At 38.4% G+C, this 18,301-nt stretch overlaps 1 protein-coding gene across 2 annotated transcripts in view; it reads right to left on the reverse strand.

Moving 5' to 3' along the window:
• Nucleotides 1-18,301, reverse strand: part of EPHA3 (EPH receptor A3) — a 177,048-nt gene that overhangs the window by 21,748 nt on the left and 136,999 nt on the right. For both annotated transcript variants that reach the window (XM_036389286.2, XM_036389285.2), the window contains exons 10-13: nt 14,668-14,793; nt 9,966-10,151; nt 6,093-6,154; nt 3,641-3,850 (exon numbers count right to left, since the gene is read on the reverse strand). In XM_036389286.2, the coding sequence (XP_036245179.1) occupies nt 3,641-3,850; nt 6,093-6,154; nt 9,966-10,151; nt 14,668-14,793 (584 nt within the window). The remainder of the gene's footprint in view (nt 1-3,640; nt 3,851-6,092; nt 6,155-9,965; nt 10,152-14,667; nt 14,794-18,301) is intronic.

The following is an 18,301-nucleotide window of genomic DNA, read 5'->3' on the forward strand; positions in this document are numbered from 1 at the left end:
AGCTGCTATTCCTGCAATATCTGTCTCTCCAACATAATTCATCTAAAGTCAATGAAGTCCTCAATTTATTTCGAGCACGTCTGGCACTCCAGCACAAGGCAGCTGTTTCCAGGGCTTCAGAACCCATTCCAATATTCTGATTTATAATCTGCTACAGGGTGACAGCCACAGGCACCTAAGCCACAGGCCTGGGGAGGAGTGAATCAAGAAAAATGGATTCTAACTGAATTACTAGAAGGAGTTTGCAGAAAGAGCTGAAAGTAAAAGCCTGACATTCATTCATTATACCAGGACTTAGGAGAGGCCAGGAGATATCTTAATGGCACAGAACAAGAGAGATTCATGTGAGTGAGATGAGCCAGTTTTCCCTTTTCACACACCTGACATTATCTGATGCTGCTTGTCAGTCCCTTACTAATGCGTGTTTTATATTGAGATCATCTCCTCCTTGAGTAGTCAGTGATGACAGAGCACTGCTCCTCTCCTCTGTGCTTTGGAGCAAGAGAATTTATGGGGTTTTTGTTCCTTTTTTACCACACCCTTCAATACATTCAGATTGCATCACTGTGATTTTGCATATATAGGCAAAACACAACTGATTTCTGTCCAGCACGGGCTGCATTTACATTAAAATGCCATGAATACTGGTGATGTATCTGTGTGCCTAAATAGTCAAAGTTCATCTACAGAACACCCAAATATTGTCTTTGAGAGACATAATTACAGTCCCTCTGCAACTGATTGCTTAAATTCCCTTCCACTTCATAGTGTGTCATTAGTCCATCCACTTGTCATACAGACATCTGAAAAATAATAAGGATAAACCAGATCCATTCGAAAATGACAATTTTAATACAATCTCAGTGTTTCAATTAAAAGTGAATAGATACGGAGAATGTGGATAATTACAGCACATCCCCTCAGGCACAAAGACTCTGTGAAAAAATTAAAAAATCCAAACAGTCAGCCTGGTTCACATGCTGGCTTCTGCTTCTGTAAGCAGGCAGACCCCAGGCAGCCAAAGGCTTTTGTGATATCAAGGCAGTGACAATAATTCAGGAGGTAAAAAATGACCCTCTCAGGTAGGAAAGTTCCTTACAACTCCTGATGCCCTGTAATTCACATGTGCACTTGTGATCTTTGCATTGTCCTTCAGGCTTCTGGTACAATAGCACGAATATCACAGATTGTGCATTGATATATAAAGGAATACATAAATTATTGATGTATAAAAGGATACATGTTCATAGCCTTAATGCAAAGCTTCAGACATAGCTTCTGAGAACAGCACAACATAAAATTTCACCCAGGCAGTGCTGAGTATTGAAAGCCTGGCTGGGCTTCTTGGGGGTAGAACAATCCTGACTTGCAATTATGAATTAAAGCAGTGAAATCATTCTCAGGCTTTGACATTTACAGGTGGAAAATAGGGGTAGATAAGGAGCCTAAATGGATAAAGCATCCATCTTTGCAGCTAACTCTATAAATTTCCTTGCACCACTGATACTAAATGGACAACTGTGAGTAAAAAGAGCTGGAGGACAGGAGGACATCAATATAATACACACTCTGTAATGCTTGAAATTTGAGTTAAAATTTAGATTTTTTTGTTGCTTTTTTAAATATCTTGTTGTCATCCTTTAGTTTTAAAGACATTAAATAGTTTGGGACAATTCCATTATTAGGTATGAAATAGTTTGAGATGATGCCATTATTTTTAAAAAGTGGCAATATTTTGGTCCTATAATTAGTGGCTGCAAAATGTGCTAAGCCTAGAAAATGGTCCTGTGTATTGTGAAATATCCAAGCAGCAAGAACACAAACTGTTCATCTCTCTGCCAGTGGAGTGAAGCTCTGTTTCACATCTGTGATCCCCATTTTTTTCAGCTGGGGATCAAACATCCCACCTGGAAACACTCCCCTGACATCTACATAAGACTCACTTCAAAGCGAAATGTGAACAAAAAAGATGAATATCAAGTAGCCTTGTTCTTCTCTCAGAGCCAACATGTGGCACAGGTATATTCACAGCAACAACTCTTGAAAGAGAAATTCGATTTGTCCTAAGTTGTATTTGAAGGTTTTAATTATCTGAGCATCTTCCTGCAGCAGTTTGCACACACACCATAAATGCCAGATGGAGTTTACTGAACACAGATGATTACACTTCACAAAATAGTTTCTTTCCATCTGATTTCACTATCTAATTGCAAATAAGCAGGTAGACTCAGAAAATAGGTGGCAGGGATAGAACAAGAGGAAATTCACACAGAACACTGGAGGAAAACACTGACACTCTGTGCACCCTGATTTGTCCAAGCTACCCACAGACATGTCACTGATGTGACAGCTTCATCCAATGCTTCATTTTCAGCTTGATTTTAAGAGAGCAAACAAGTATCTGACACAGCAATACACCTATTTTTATTTTTATTACCAATTAATTAATAATTAATAATATCTTTATAATATTTATTAATTAGTGCTGTAACACTACTGAGAATGAACACTGATTTCTCCTAGTAATATCTCCTCATATTAACCATTGCAGATCTCTGCAGACAGTTTTCTAAAGTGCTATATACTGCATATTTCTAACTCCATGGCAAAGTTTATCAGAGGGCAAAGAAAACACTGAAAGGTCAAGAAAAGAATAGAGTCTTTATGCCTGCTATGTTATGAAGGTATGATAAATATATCTATTAATGTATGAGTATATAATGTGTAAGAAATCTGTCATTTCTTCACTCATTTCTCACATGTTATTTTATTTCAATCGTGAAGAAGGCAGCATGCAAACTATTAAAATTATTGATTGCTCCTGTCAGTGTTCAGGAATGAAACAAACCTTAGAAAACCCACATTAAGGTTATGCTGATACATTTTAATCTGGTTTGTACAGTGAAGATGAGGTGATTACTGTGAGCAATGCAAATTACACTTGACTAAGATACTGGATGTTACCGTCACTTTTTGTAAAACTAACAAAATCCACTATAAATAGCATTAAAATGAACAACCAGATAGTGCAATACACATAAATACATAATGCTGAAGGCTTCCACAAAAAAATGGAAGTGTAATTCAGGGTGATATTCAGATATGCATTTTTTTGTTTTACTCAGTTAGGGGTACAAGAGCAGGTATAATGACACACCCTTGAAAGAACAGTGATTGCAGTATGCCCCAGTCAGACATATGTCCTATCATGCTAGAAAACACACAAAAATTCAATGGGTAGGATTTTTTTTTTACTGTGTGGGAGCTAAATCAGCAGTGTAACTAAAACTTCTCAAAGCACACATGAAGGCTTAAATTACTGTGTGCCAAAAGAACTCAGACTTTAATTGTAATATTCACTCCCTTACACATCCAGGAGAAAGAAACGGAGCCAAGAATTTTGCATAGTCTAAGGAAAGTAATCTATTAACACAAGCCATACTTTTTGTATGGCCATTTTCTATTTTCTCCAGGACATGAATTTAAAAATAACTGTGATGAGCCCCTGGTTTATTGAACACCTCTGGGCAGACAGGACTGACTGCCCTCTCACACCCTCAGATTTCAGATTTCCATCAGATTTGAGTCTTTGCCACAACCAACAAGAATTTTAAAAAGGTAAAGGAACACAGGAACTCACCCTTGTGGTGTAAGCAGCTTCTGGGTCATCCTCCAGTACACGAGAGAGACCAAAATCTGAGACTTTGCAGACCAGGTTGCTGTTGATGAGGATGTTACGAGCAGCTAAATCCCGATGGACATAACCCATATCCGACAGGTACTTCATGCCAGATGCGATCCCTCGAAGCATGCCCACCAGCTGGATGACCGTGAACTGGGCATCATGCTTCTGGAAAACATTGGAAATGTCATCTCAGGGATTGCTCATGTTCCTTCCTGCACAGATTTTTTTCAGAAATAGCCTGGAAAATCCTCAGATGAAGAGCTCGTGAGTCAGGCGTTATGATTTAAATGCCACATGTTGGTCTCCCAATCAGCTGAGGGAAGGGGACAGATTTGCAATTCAGATAAAAATTCATTTTTCCCCTTCTTGCTGTCATCAGAGTTTTAATTTCCTAGATGGGGGACGTGTGAAAGCAGCACATAAATCTAAGTCGTGTGTGCTCCTGAGACTGGAGTGTCAGAACATTACAGAAACAGATGTCCAACTTCCCTGCAAGGCCACAGGATTTTCTAGTGAAAATCTAAGCCTTCCCCAATGGCCTAATGAAAGTTTTCTATTACACAAGAAATTCATTTAACAAAAGAAAATGCTGATCTGAATCAGTGGTGCTCAAATTCTGTTAGCTTTAAACTCATTTCAAAAATTCAAAAATTACTGAAACACATTATGACTTAGCCTAGACAGCATTAGATGGATATATTTCCAATCATCTACTTCTGGGCATAATTCAAATCTCCCAACTATTACTAATCCTGTTTGCTAACATCTACTTTTGATATTGATATATGGATGTATAGACAATAGGACAGCATTTGCTGTAGTGCAGCTCTCAGATGAATTCCCCAGTGCTGTAAATGTAACCTCATGGGCAGCTCTCCAGCTCCTCGTGCTGCTGCTTCTGGAATTTTATTAAATACAAGGGAGCTAGGCTCTGTCACATGAGGTGATCTGACATGAATCAGTCTGCCAGACTGATTTCATCCATTTTTCATTTTTGGTTAGTGTACTTGGGGGTAATATTAGCACAGGAAACATTAGACAAATATATGACACCGTGGATCCCTAAAGAGTCTCTTAGAATTCTCCTTCATGAAGAAATTAATATTTTAAAAGATTCTTAGCAGTTGTCTGTCCCTTTTTCATCAGAGCCAGCACAAGAGAATTTTATATAGACTCTGGAAAAGATTTCGCTAAAAACCAGAAGGTTTCTAGCCATGAACAGAATCAGATGCTCAGAGAGCCTCTCAATGGCAATGAGGAAAGCAAACTAAGTAGTTCCAAAAGGCATATATAAAAAGGTTATAGGGCCTGAGTTGCCTGTGATATTAATGAGTCACAAGGTTCTTATCTATGTTTCCACATAACAGTAGTAAAAAAAACCAAAAAGAAAAAATCACAGTAAAATGAAAGAACAAGCTGAACAACTGTTCTGTGCAGTCAGAAATTATTCTCCCTTCCTCAGGGCTCTCTTCAAGGATTTCAAGTCTAAACAAAATATATATAGTTCAGTACAGAGATATTTCATTCAGCTATATTGACACATTATTTATATGTATTTTACATGCTCCAGTGGACACCATAACATATATAGTACATAGAGAAACTAAGGTTGACAATCTATCCCCTTTTGGGGTTAAATGTCTAGTTCAATGTTATGAATTTGGGGGATAATGTCATTCAACCGTGGCAGAACCAAAGCAGTCTCCCAGCCAACGCTGAGTTTGCCTTAACAAATTAAAACTAAACCAGTGTTTCCCCTCAGATGGGATTTCACTTCTCCTACACTCCTTGTTTTGCCATAAGTAAATCTTGGTGACGCAGGGAGCGTTTGAATTTTTTTAGGCTCACTACCAACTTTGACAGAAAACAAAGATAAATCAGCCACAGCATTAGTGTGTCTAAGGTTGGAAAAAGAAAACAGGCCAGTAAATGTTGTTAGCTAAACATTTCTAACATCCTCAGGTATGGGGCTATTCTCTCAACTTTTCATTACTGATAAAATTTCCGCAAATCTAGTCATTTTGAAAATCTCTTGCTTAGACATAGAGACTGCCAACCAATAAGCATAACTGCATTACAGTCATAATTCAGCCTCCAGAAAAACAGTTCTCATTTTTTGTGTGCCAGAATGTTGCTTTGTTTTGTTCATTTTTAATAGATATGACACACTAATGCAACCAAAATTGCCTTAATTTTGGAATAATGCTTACTGCAAATGGACCAGCAGATCCCATTTGCTGGGAAAGTGGCTTTCTGAGCACATCATGATACTCAGAAACCCAAATGAAAATAAAAAAAATATCAAGCAACAAGAGCTGATGATGAATCAGTGCAGAGTGGCAGTAGACCCCTAACAAGTCCAGAACAAGAGCCACTTCTGCCCCATTTAGTTTTCTGTTGCACTTACTCGTAGGAAGCTGTCCAAGGAACCATTTTCCATATATTCAGTAACAATCATAACTGGTTTACCTGGAAATAGAGCACAGGGGTCAGGCTTTTCAAAGAAACACATCAGCAAACCCAAACATTTTAGGATTGTGTCCAAATCTTCCTAACTCCAAGGATAATTTTTACATTATTCCTTTACATTTAGAAAGGAAAGAAAAGATGTGTGGGCAAATTGAGGCTGGGTGCAGATACAGATGGAAAGGAAAGTGCACAATAAAACACAGGGCACAGGAAAGAGAATCAGAGCTGTAAGATGGGCATTCCCTCCTTCCAGGCACTCCTTTTCTCTGTGCTGGGATCCTTGACAGTGCAAATTTGGACAGAGCTGAGACCTGAACATGCTGCACCCACAGGGCACTGGCAAACTCTAAGGAAACAGCCCTTGAAAAGCCTTTTTTTTTTTTTCCCCAAAACTCATCCAGATATATTTTGACCAGTTTTTGAAACCATTCCCTCCACCCTAGGGCATTTTGTGACACAACCAAGATTTTCTATGCAGCTCTGACAAGCTGGAGAGAAAGTAATGCAAAAAACCATGTGATGACAGGGAAGTTTTCAGACCAAGGTCATTGCCCTGCTAATTTTACCATCATATGGATTTTATTATTTCATAATATTTACTAATGCTTTGCTTATTTTCTCTTTGTGGTAGAGAGAAAGCTGGGTAAGACCATGAAGTTATTTAAGGAGATGAATTATTATTGCACATAAAATACAGGAAGGCATCTGACCATAAAAGTAGGACAAAAGGCCTGCATATTGTAAATGGGCATAGTGAAATTTTAGCTTTTAAAACTGAACAGCATGAGGCTTGAAAAAGGTACCCAGCTTAATTAAGAAGAAGAAAGCCATCAAAAAAGCTGTCAATGGGAACAACTTTTTCTGTTTGCTTTGCAAAAAATACAGCTTCTACCAAATAGAAATCTTAGAAGAAAAATAGTAATTTCAAAGAATGAGTTTAATACAGAGAAGAACATTATGAATTAATGGGCTCAAATATCTTCTTTCTGTGGTACAAATGATGTGTTATACTGTGGGAGTCACACTAATGACTAACTGATTGACTGTCATCCATTCACCAGTAGGAAATAGCGTATGCAGAATATTAGTCTTGAATGATATAAGAGATGATACAGATAAGAGATCTAACAATGTAAAAGCTCAAACAAAATAAATCTATTTATATTTAGTCTTGCTAGCCAGAAATACTTAGTTAAAGAAAAAGCACTTGCACTCTGTGTGTAACATGAATGCAAAGGGATTTCTGGTAACACCCAGAATATGCTGCTGGACCTTTCAAGTACAGGGCTATCCAAAACTTTCTATGATAAATTGATTTACTTTGCCCTGCACTTTGAAGCCAGGAGACAAGTGCCTGGTTTCTGTACAAACTCAGGCAATTTTATGAGACTTTATCAGAAGAACTAAATTAGAGTAAGAAATATATCTTCCAAATTATTACAGGAGCATCTTCCTGCCTTGCTCACCCACACTCCAAAAGTCTAAGTGCAGGGTTTCACCCTCATTCAGTTGGAAATGTGCCCATAATAAGAATCACATGCTCTGAAGTTTTAAAAGAACCTTCTGCATCCATTTATCAAAGCTCAGCCGTTTATAAATGATAACAAGTTGTGTCAACAGCATTGCCCAGGTTTACTAGAATAGCAGGCTGCAAATTGCTGTAAATTATTAGTAAACTAAGCAGAACATGCGTGCTGGTTGTTAAGACTGCTGCCTACAGTGTGCCCAGGAGTGCAGGGCACACTGGGAAATGCAGCTGGGAAATGCAGAAATCCACGAGGAGCAGAGGAACAATTCTGCACTGGAGGCAAGGCTGGAAGCCTGATGTGGTGGTTGATTTGTTAAAAAAAAAGACCAAACAAAAAACCCCCCGAAACTCCCAAGCTTCTTGTCCTTCTATCACCCTGCAGAATGTCCATTAAAACAAATAATTATATTTATTATTATATTTAGTTTGTGCCATATACTTTGGCCCAGTAAAAAGCAGCTCCAGGGCAGATTTCTCAGCTCCCATTCTGGAGCTATCTGCAGAGGGTGTTGTACCCCTGAGGTTTTATTGGCTTCAGCTGGGAATATTCAGTTTGCTCTCTCACACATTGACGTGATGGGCAGCTGGCACTCCTGACCTCCTCCCCCAGCCCCCCAAAGCAGACAACAGTGCTGTGAATGCACCTGAGTGGCAAACTCACTAAAAGTCACTCACACAGAGTACAGAGAGAATTAGTAATGCACATTTAAGAGCAAGGCACAAATTCCTGCCTGTACAGCAATTAAATTATTGTCTCAAGTGCTCCAGGAATACAAAATGTAACAAAAGAGATTTTAGCTCAGCTGTGTGCAGGCTGATGTTGGTGTTTCAAGTGATTTTGTGACTGCAAATCTTATTCTGACTGTACAAAATGTGTGTCACTACAAAGCAGGAGATAAACCTCAATTTATGCAGGCAGACCTTTCCTAATAGGACTGTGAGACCTAAGATAAACAATAATTTCTTTGTTATTGAAATCAGCAAAATAGAATTTCATGAATCACATATAGAGAAGGCATTATTATTATTATAATTGTGACTCTTCACAACATGTAGTGTTTTACATACCTTTCACTAGTGACTTTTAGACATATTCTGGTGGGGTTTTCATTTCTTATACTTTTCAGCAGTATGCTATGAAATTTTTTCAAGCCTATCCTTGTTAAACTTTGAATCACACAATTAAAAACCAAAATTTTCTTCAAACTAATAAAACCATCTACTTAAACCCAAAGTGTGTGGTATGTTTCTATCCACTTAAACTAGAAACATCCTCAGCAATTCCAAGCTGATCACTGAAATAGCAAAGACCTGCTTTGCCAGGAGGGTCCTCTGGGACGAAGAAGAAAATATCCCACCAATGTTTTTTGCTCCCATAAAAAATCTTGGAGCACTCCTTTTTTTTTTTTTAAGATTGCCTCATATAAAATATTATTGATCTCCCACTTAATAACTAATATAGGTAGATAAATTTGATTGCTAAATGTATCTCTTCACTCTGCAGTGGATATATAGAAAATGTGGCTGAAGAGGGTTATTGAAATATATTACTTTTCCAAGAGGGTACCACATGTACATGGAGGTTTCAGTGAAATTTTTTTGATCTCAAAAAGAGAAGGTGATTTGTTATCATAAACAAGGATGAAGAATATGCTTTAACAAAAACAAAAACACCCAAGCAAAAACATAACTTAAGCACCAAAACACCAAAAAGCAGATTTAGAAAAGGCATTTAAGTAAATATATATATATATAAGGACAGAGATAAAATTAATTTTACTACTGATAGATTAAATCCTCAAGACTTCTTCTTTGAGATTTTTACTGAGATGTTTGAATTCTGGAATTCTGGAGCTTTAACATGCGTTGTGCTTGTACATATTGAATATCCCATGCAGTACTTCCCCTGCATGAAAACCATCTAGGGAAAAGTTTGGCTTTATTTAATGATTCACTAGAACCAGTTGTTGTACCAGCTAGGCTGTTCATTAATTAGTGCTAATGACAAATCTAATGACTTAGCTGAAAGCAGAACACAGTGAAGGTCAGTGCAATTAGAAGCCTCATCAGTCTCCACGACTCCTTACCAGATCATCACCCAGTGTCTCCTGGCCCTTTTGGAGCAATTTTGGAGCAATTCCTAACTCTGGAGTTTATTAAACCTGCCAATTTATTATTGAGCTTTTTGCAGAGCATAAACCTGGATGACTTCATTCATAATTCACTTTTTGTCTCCTTTGACTGATCAGCAAATCAGATAATTATTTAGCTGGAATTCCTTACTTTTAGTGACGACTCCCTCCAGCCGGATGATGTTGGGGTGGTCAAACTGGCCCATGATGCTGGCTTCTCCCAGGAAGTCCCTCCTCTGCTTCTCTGTGTAGCCAACTTTCAGGGTTTTGATGGCCACTGAAATTTCCTTTTTAGAAGGCAGCTTCAGGCGTCCACTGCACACTTCTCCAAATTCTCCTAAAAAAAGAGAATGGAAAAGTGATGAAAGCTGAAATGTGGTTTTTCTGTAGGGATTCAAGGAAGAAGAATCAGCACTCAAAAAAGCCCCTCGAATGTGGTGTACACTGGTTTATCCTTTTGCAATATGCAAGAGCAAAGCACAAGGAAAATCATCTTAGCATTCAAAAGAGGAAGTATTAAATATACAGAAAACTGTTGGAACAAGACACCTCACTTGAATGTTTTTTTCTGTTGAATAATTTTTACACAGATCACATAAGGAAGTTTCAATATATTATTATTTGAGCAGCAACTGATTTCAATGCCCCTTTTCAGCTTTTCTTTTCTGAATATTTTTATTTTTTAGACAGCCAAGTTAATCAAAAAAGGCCTGAATAAATGTGTGATATGGCAATGACCTTTCTCTGTTGCTAACCCAGGCTAGATTTGAGTCAACAACATAGAAATTAATGTTACCATATCTTACCACCAGCTGCTTCATCCTCTAGGCATAGAACTGTACTATCAAGGTAATAACCACTCAAAGGAAGATATACTTTTATGTACATACATATTGTAAAAAAGCACTGACATTACATCCTTTGATTCTAACGCTGTTTGTATTTCAGGCTGCCAAGAGTGGCAGCAGCTCAGAAAACAAATTTTAAAAGCTGTTACTAGTAACTAAAGGGAGTTGAGTTCTTTTCAGACCTAATTAAAAGCATTCAACTTCTGCAAGCCCAAATGACCATTATACTTTACCAGAAGTTCAAACACCCATCCCAGCTCAATACTTTCAGAGCACCACAAAATAGGAAGACCAAAGCACATCTTGAAAACAGAGGGAAGGCGGAAAAAATGCTTGAAATAAATCTTGTAGCACCCTGCTTCCAAATCCATTTTCTTGATGTTTTAATGGTCACAAAAGCTATAACAAGCTAAGCTCTTAGAACTATTTTACAGTTACTGTCAATGGAGACTTTAGCTATGATTTCAGCCAGCAGCCCAGAAATCAATCCTTCATTTTAAAGCTGGAATCATGTCTCTGATATTTGTTTAACTTCTGGGAAGGAAAAGGTTATGGGTAATATCCATCAACACAGTCCCATTCAGCCATGGCTGAACAACCCAGAGCTTGAGTGATTAATCAGATTCCAAAAGTACCTCAAGGCCAGCAGATGCTTCAAGAGAATAAAAGATGGGCTCTTTCTAGCAATGAAGTTTGCTGTTGTCTATGGATATAAAGCAGGTTCACTTTCTTGGAAAATCATTTCATTGGAAAGAGCTCCCCAGGCAGCCCAACTACATTAACCTATGATTTTTAATCTCCAGGGCAGCATGGATGCTAAATACATTTATCTGGTCAACACCCATAGAGACCCCTGCAGTCACACCACAATTTTTTCTGCAAATTATTATTATATGATCCCAGTAAGAAATGGACTGGGTCTCACCAGACACTGCTTAGGAGGAACAAGGGCTTGTGCTTGAGTGGAAAACCTGGCACTGACTGTAAGATATGAGAATGATGGCTTTTCATACAAAGCCTTCCTGAGGTGTTTATTTTTAATTACACCCCACACATAAAGATTGAATAACCTGCCCTGCTGACTGGTATGTCTATTTACATGTGGGAAGCTGATAGGGATTATTTAGGAGGGCTGTTCATGGCACAAAGATCTCTCTTCAGGATATCTTAATTTCTTTTAAAAGAGGTTATTTACTACATCAGGGGATGGTGTTTGCTGTGCATTTGGACTCAGGGGAACAGTAAATGAAGATTCTGTGAAATCAGCTATTCCCTTCACTTTGCTGCATTTTAAATCTGTGCAAAGAACTCCCTCAGATTTGGAGATGCATCAAAGTTCAACATTTCATAAACCTTGGGAACATTAGCCACGTTCACTGGGACACTGCAAACCTTCACAGTAAGTTCAGAGACAGATAGCCCCTGAATTTTGTGAGCAATTTGATTAACAAGATGTTGTGCTACAAACATATTTCTTCTTTGGAAGAAAAGCAAATGCTTGCTTTATTGTTTAGCAAAGCACATCGTTAAATCCACCCCAAATCAATAAAGTACTTTCTTCAGTATTCTCCTACTGCCCGGTTGGATTTAAACTCCTGAAGTGGTTTGTTGAACTGAATCCATAAAAATAAGTGAGTTATTTTAAAAGAAAAAATTACTGTAAAGAAAAGTCTGAAAAAGTGGCTTCTGACCTCAATTTTCTTATGCTTAGCCTCCCACTAAAATCCCTTGTGTTTTTCTTGAGGTTCTTTTGGATAAGAATATTTCCTTATTTCATTTGTGTATGTTTTCAAAGCTATGTAAGCTCTGAAAGCCCTCTCTTTTCAGAGACTTCTGGCTAAAGCTGTGAAAAACTGCTTGGAGCACTTCAGAATGTCGAGACTGCTTGCCTGACTTGAAGGTCTCATTACTTACGTCACACTCCAGGGCAGTTAAATGAATCCCTTCTTCTCAAATCCCTGTCTTTTTTTTTTTATAATTTCATCCACACTTGCCTTGCAAAGGACAAGGGCAGGAAGAGACCAAGTCATTCACTCAAACAAGTCATTGACTCAGTAAGAGGCAGGAAATGCCTTTCTGGTTTTGGGGAGAAGTGTTCCTGCAGAAGTTGCCTCAGAGCACTCTGAATGTGAAAGCTACCCCGTGCTGGGGGTAATAGCAGGGTAAAGTGATGCCACAAACTCATTTTGGGAGCTCCCAGCCCTCTGTGGCCTGATTTTCATCTGTTCTTCCCTTCCTGGCTCTTCCTGATGGCATCTCAAGCAACTGCTAAGAGGAAATGTTAACTATAATGCCTCATGTGCTCCAGACTACATGAACTGATTTATGGTGCCCAAAAAAAGGTGTTATTACAGCTTGAATGCAAGTTTTAATGTAAAAAGCTTGCAGGAGCCCTCTGCCACTTGGCTCAGTTGGTTTGAGCAGGGTGCTGGTAATGCCAAGGTGCAGGTTCAATCCCTGTGGGGGCCATTCATTTGAAAGTTGGGCTCCACAATCCTTGGGGGTCCCTTCCAACCCAGAATAAACTGTGATTCTCACTGCAGTGGAGCAGAGAGGCTTTTAAAACACCTGACTCTCAAAATTTTTGTCTCTGTTTCCAGAGGCCATATTGGACAAAATTTGGTTTACTTAGCATTCTGCTATGCATCTTAACTAAAAACAGGTCAGAACCAGCAAGCTGTAAAACATTACATGATCCTAGGAACTCCTTTTCTAGATTCATAAATTGCACACAGCCCAAATTTAGAAAGTTTGCATTTGTGGGGCTCCTGAAAGTCCTACAAGGAAACACACTGCTCCTGGACTTAAATTTAGAGTGTTCCTCCTTCTCCGCCTCCACACAAATTCCCTGCTTTGTGCAGTAAGGCAGCTTTGCTGCCTTAACTGAAGATGATGGAGAACAGTGCACTCTTGTGGGGCAAAATTAAAACCAGCAAGGAACATGGATTCCACCTTTCCACAAAATAAATTCAACCTAACAAGAGTTGAGTAGCTTCTCAGTAGGAGAGGATGAAAACTGTTCCTTTGTTTGCTGGGTGATTCAGGAGATGCACTGAGTACAGTACCTTGGGTTCTGCACTTTTTCCAGCTGAAAATCTTTTGCTGTGCACTCAGAGTCTGTCTCTCACGTCTCATGGTTTTAATTCAAGCCATATACTTAGAGAGAAGCCAAAAAAATCAATAATAAAGGAACAAGTATTTTTCAACGGATTAAAAATCAATAGTACTCCTCATAAATGCTTTAATATAGGAGGAAGGCAACACTCCATGATCTTCTGGCTCAATGAGACAATCTGCCACTTCACTTCAAGGAGCAAGCACACATTCCATCAGGAGCTACATGCTCCATTGCAACACTCAGTGTAATGAGAATTTCTGTAATCTGGCTTCTCTGATACAAAATCTGATCATTTCACCAGCCTTGTTTCCTGTAAATCCAACAACCTGTGGCATCTTTATGGCTCAGACAACCAGTTATTGGACAGACAACCCTTTCCTCCTAAATCAATAATTCAAATCCAAAGCAGTGACCAAAATCAATCCAATGGCCAAAGGTCACTGCAGCCTGATGGATGCATGGTGACTGCTATGAAATGAGTTTGTGGTTTCACTCAAGTCATAATAGTCAAGAGTCCTTTTATGGGGAAAGAGAATAAAAAAAGAAAACATCTTCACAGTTGATAACATTTTCTGTGCTGACAGATTTTAAAGAGAAACATAGAAGTGAGGCAGAATGAGCTTTTCCCTTCCAACAGTGGTGCACTCAAGTATGGGCTTGGTGTCCTTAGAAAAGCTGTCTTGCTGTCTCCTTTCTTTGAGAAAAAAAAAGAAATAGAAAATTGTGTGCCTTTGACTTTGCACTGAAATCAGCTGCAAATGTGACCTACTAATTTGAAGACTTTCTAGAACATTTTCTTTCCAGTCACAACTATGAACTTAAAGACATAAAACAGTATATACACAGCAAAAATCTATCTTTAGTTCAGTATATCTGGTGATCATTACCTGCTCCAACTACTTTATCAATGGATATATTGGAAGCATCCAGTTCCTTAGCAAATTCATGCACAGCTTGGTTGGGATCCTCATATGTGTGTGGATCTACATAAGTTCTCAGACCTGGGAGCTTTACTGTGTAAAAACAAATTCAGAGAGAGAATGTTACTTAGACTTGAAATAAAGCTCATGAGACAACAGAAACCAAATCAATAGAAGGAAGAGGAAGGAAAGAATTTCCTTTGAAGAAGGATATTCTTCAAACCAAACTGGTTTTTGTGGGTCCTCAGAATCTTTGTACAGCATGAAACCAGACACTAATGTAGTGCAGAGAAGCAGTGACAACCCATTTCAAACATCTGACATTTAAGGCAACATTTAGATGCTGCCTTAAATTGACCCCTTCCATAGGAACAAAAAAGGGGCAAGAAAAAAAATGTGTTGCTACAGTCAAACTGACAAGTTCTTAGGAATATATTAAGAAATCAGATTAACTCCAGCTTTTTTTTTCCCAAAGTCCATCAACAAGATGCATAATAAGAAACTTATACATTAAAAGAAATGCACCCCTGCCTCAATCTCTCTGCCAGAACATCCAAGGATGGCAGATAATTGTTCTGAATAAAGGCTGGTTCTAAAGCTTTGCTCCCCATAGATCCATGTTATTATTTTGGGCACCTCTAGAGTTTCTTGGCTAGGGATTGCTGGAAGAGATCATTGCCAATCTTTGCCTCCAACAAAAATGCTGAAAGCAAAGCACAGCCTCATTCCCCCTGCCCAACTCAAAGCCTTGCTTGTGTTTGCACCCAGTCCTTTCTGTGCCTGCCTCTGTTGTACTCTTTTTACAACAGGAATATGTTTTATTAACAAAAAGTGAAATACTCAGCTTGAAGTTTTCTGCTTCTGACACAAACCCTACATTCCCAGACATGTATTCCAGCTTTCCCTAACTGTACCAGTAGGTCTTGTAAAAGATATTAACTCCTTCAACAAACACTGCTCTGAACCACTCAGTAATATCCTTTCCAGCTTAGCATTATTATAGTGCAGCATTTTTTTCACTGCTAAAAAGTTAAACCTTTTTTTGTTGGGGTTGCAAAGATAGGGAAAAAAAAAGCTTTGGACCTTGAGAACACAAAATTGTTTTATCAAACAATGCAAAGTGTATGTATAAAAAGGAAAAAACCCTCAATTTTATGAGGATTTATTGGCCTCAGAATATAATCATACCAGTTATGATAACTGGGTAACACAGCAACAAACAAAAAATGATAAAACTGAGTTCCCAAGCTAATTGCCTTGAAAACAAAGCAAAGTAAGAGCCAAGCTCCCAACACAAGGGCTGGGTGTGCACAGCCTTAAAAGTCAACTGTGTTTCCTTCAAGAGCCTGATGATTACAGAATTACCTGCAAGTAAAACAAAAGTAATTGGCTGTATATTGCTGTTGGTTAAAAGTCTTGTAAATGCTCCTTCCCGTCCATGCTGAATGTGCATTACAGGCCCCCTCACATCCCCAATAAAAATAACAATTAAAAGCTTTTGCACTATGGGGTTTTTGGCTTGGGATTTTTAATGCTGACCCCAGAGGTTCCCAAGATCAGGTGATGGTGGCTGCAAGGAGAATAATCCCTTCACACCAATAATTAAGGGCAGCCTGTGCAGTAACTGGATTCTGTCTTGAAATACAGATAATAAACACGTGCACATGTGTTAAGCTGCACTACTTTACAGCTCATTCTGTGCAAACATAATAATTTACATTTTCATTTTAACGGCACAAATTGCCCTAAAGGTAGCAAAAAAATAAAAAGGCCCAGCCAGAGGAGGCAAAGGGAGAGGATCTGAGGAGGTGAAACATTTTTATTCCTTTGAAGTAATATTATAGGATTTGTAATAAGGCTGCAGGGAATAGCTCATGGCTGGAGCCTTTTTAAAAGTAATTCAGAGTAAACTGACTGAAATAAACCAGCTGCTGTGTATAGGATGCTGAAAGTTTACGACAGCCATGGAAGTTACTTTGTCCTTTTTCAATTCATGGGAGCAATTTTCTTACTCTTTGGGAATGACTGTAATTGGGTAGATTAAAAATTTCAACAGCCACACACGTACATACTTACAAATTCTAACAGATAAATATCTGCAAAATCCATAATAAATAATTTTCAAGAATTTCTAACAGACATACCAGGCCCTTGATTGGCTCTGGTCTTACTGCATACTGAATCAGCATGGCACTACTCAGAAAACAGTACATAAATATCTAAAGCCAAATTAAAAGCAATTTAATCCACAGGAATTTAACAGCACTGCCATGTTTAAGAATAGTGATTGCAACTTTCCATTGTGTGGGAGTAAGGAGAGCAAATTCTGACCTGTTATTTGTCTGTGACACTTATTTTACTGGCTGCTTTTATTTTATAACCTCATTAAATTTGGATGATGAAGCATTAATTCTATGGGCCACATGTAACCTTAGAGATTTTTTTGAGAATAGTTGGTTAGCAGTTGTTGGGCTGCAGCTTGTGTATTCCCTGACAGTGCTGGGGAAGGAGACAGAAATGGTGGATATTCCTGCTCTTGGTTCTCTGGAGATAAGGAAACTTTAAAGAATAATAATTTGAACAGTCAGAGAACAGTTATTCCATTGTCACGAGGATTGGGAAGCAGCTCTAATTTCCAGCTACTGCAGGTAAATCCCTCATTAAAATGTTAATTCACTTATATTTGGGGAGGGGCCACCTGATTATGGTACCAGCAGCTCTTTTCTTGCAAACCGTAGTGCCAACGTTGTGTGCAAAAACCCCCACAGATATTAATGGTACAACATGCTAAACAACAGAAATACGTGGTTCAACCATGGTTTACAGGGTGTAGCAGGACACTCATCTGGAGCTGAAACAAAGATGAACTACTGCTTCTTATTAAACAAAAACTCATTAGACATCAAGAATTATGTGGGTGAAAAAAAAAGATTTTCTTGTCTTGGTGTCTATTAGGGGCCTTATCTTTTCCTGTAAGGATTTAAAAATCCAAAGTACAGTGATTAAATGAAAAACCAACCAAGTAATCCTCCCATCCCTGATCAGGAATTAGGCTATCGCCTTCTTTTCCCCTCAGCCTCTCCTGCTCCAAAACTTTTTTTTTTTCCTGTTTTAAAGGGTTTATGGATGGAGTTTTGCCTGTGAACCAACCTTCAGGATCCACAGCTCTGCTATGGAAAAGTGTAACAAAATTATGCACATTGCAAAGGGGATCCAGAATCAGATTATTACATTTAATTGTAGGTGAACTTTTTCAAGCAAGCAATTTTCACAGCAGCTTTAGTGTTCATCAAAGTGGGTTTAGTTTATTTATATTTTGCTGTAAAGAAGGAAAATATATTTTTTATACTTTATATGATGAGGAAGCTGCAGTTGTATTCTGGATTTCAGTCCTGCTCAGCAGGATCAATATCACAATTCCAACCACATGCATTGTTTGAATACAGACAGAGATGTTTTGCTCATTACTAACCTGAACACAGATGAAAGAAGCTGAAACAAAGAATAATTGTTTGGGGAAAATCCCCTTACCCACAAGAGAAGGGATAATTCTCTTCCTAATTTCACCTTGGTTTAAGTGAGGTATGGCTCTTTTTTTTTT

The sequence above is a fragment of the Molothrus ater genome, chromosome 2 (assembly GCF_012460135.2).
Source record: "Molothrus ater isolate BHLD 08-10-18 breed brown headed cowbird chromosome 2, BPBGC_Mater_1.1, whole genome shotgun sequence".
NCBI classification, from domain to species: Eukaryota; Metazoa; Chordata; class Aves; order Passeriformes; family Icteridae; genus Molothrus; species Molothrus ater.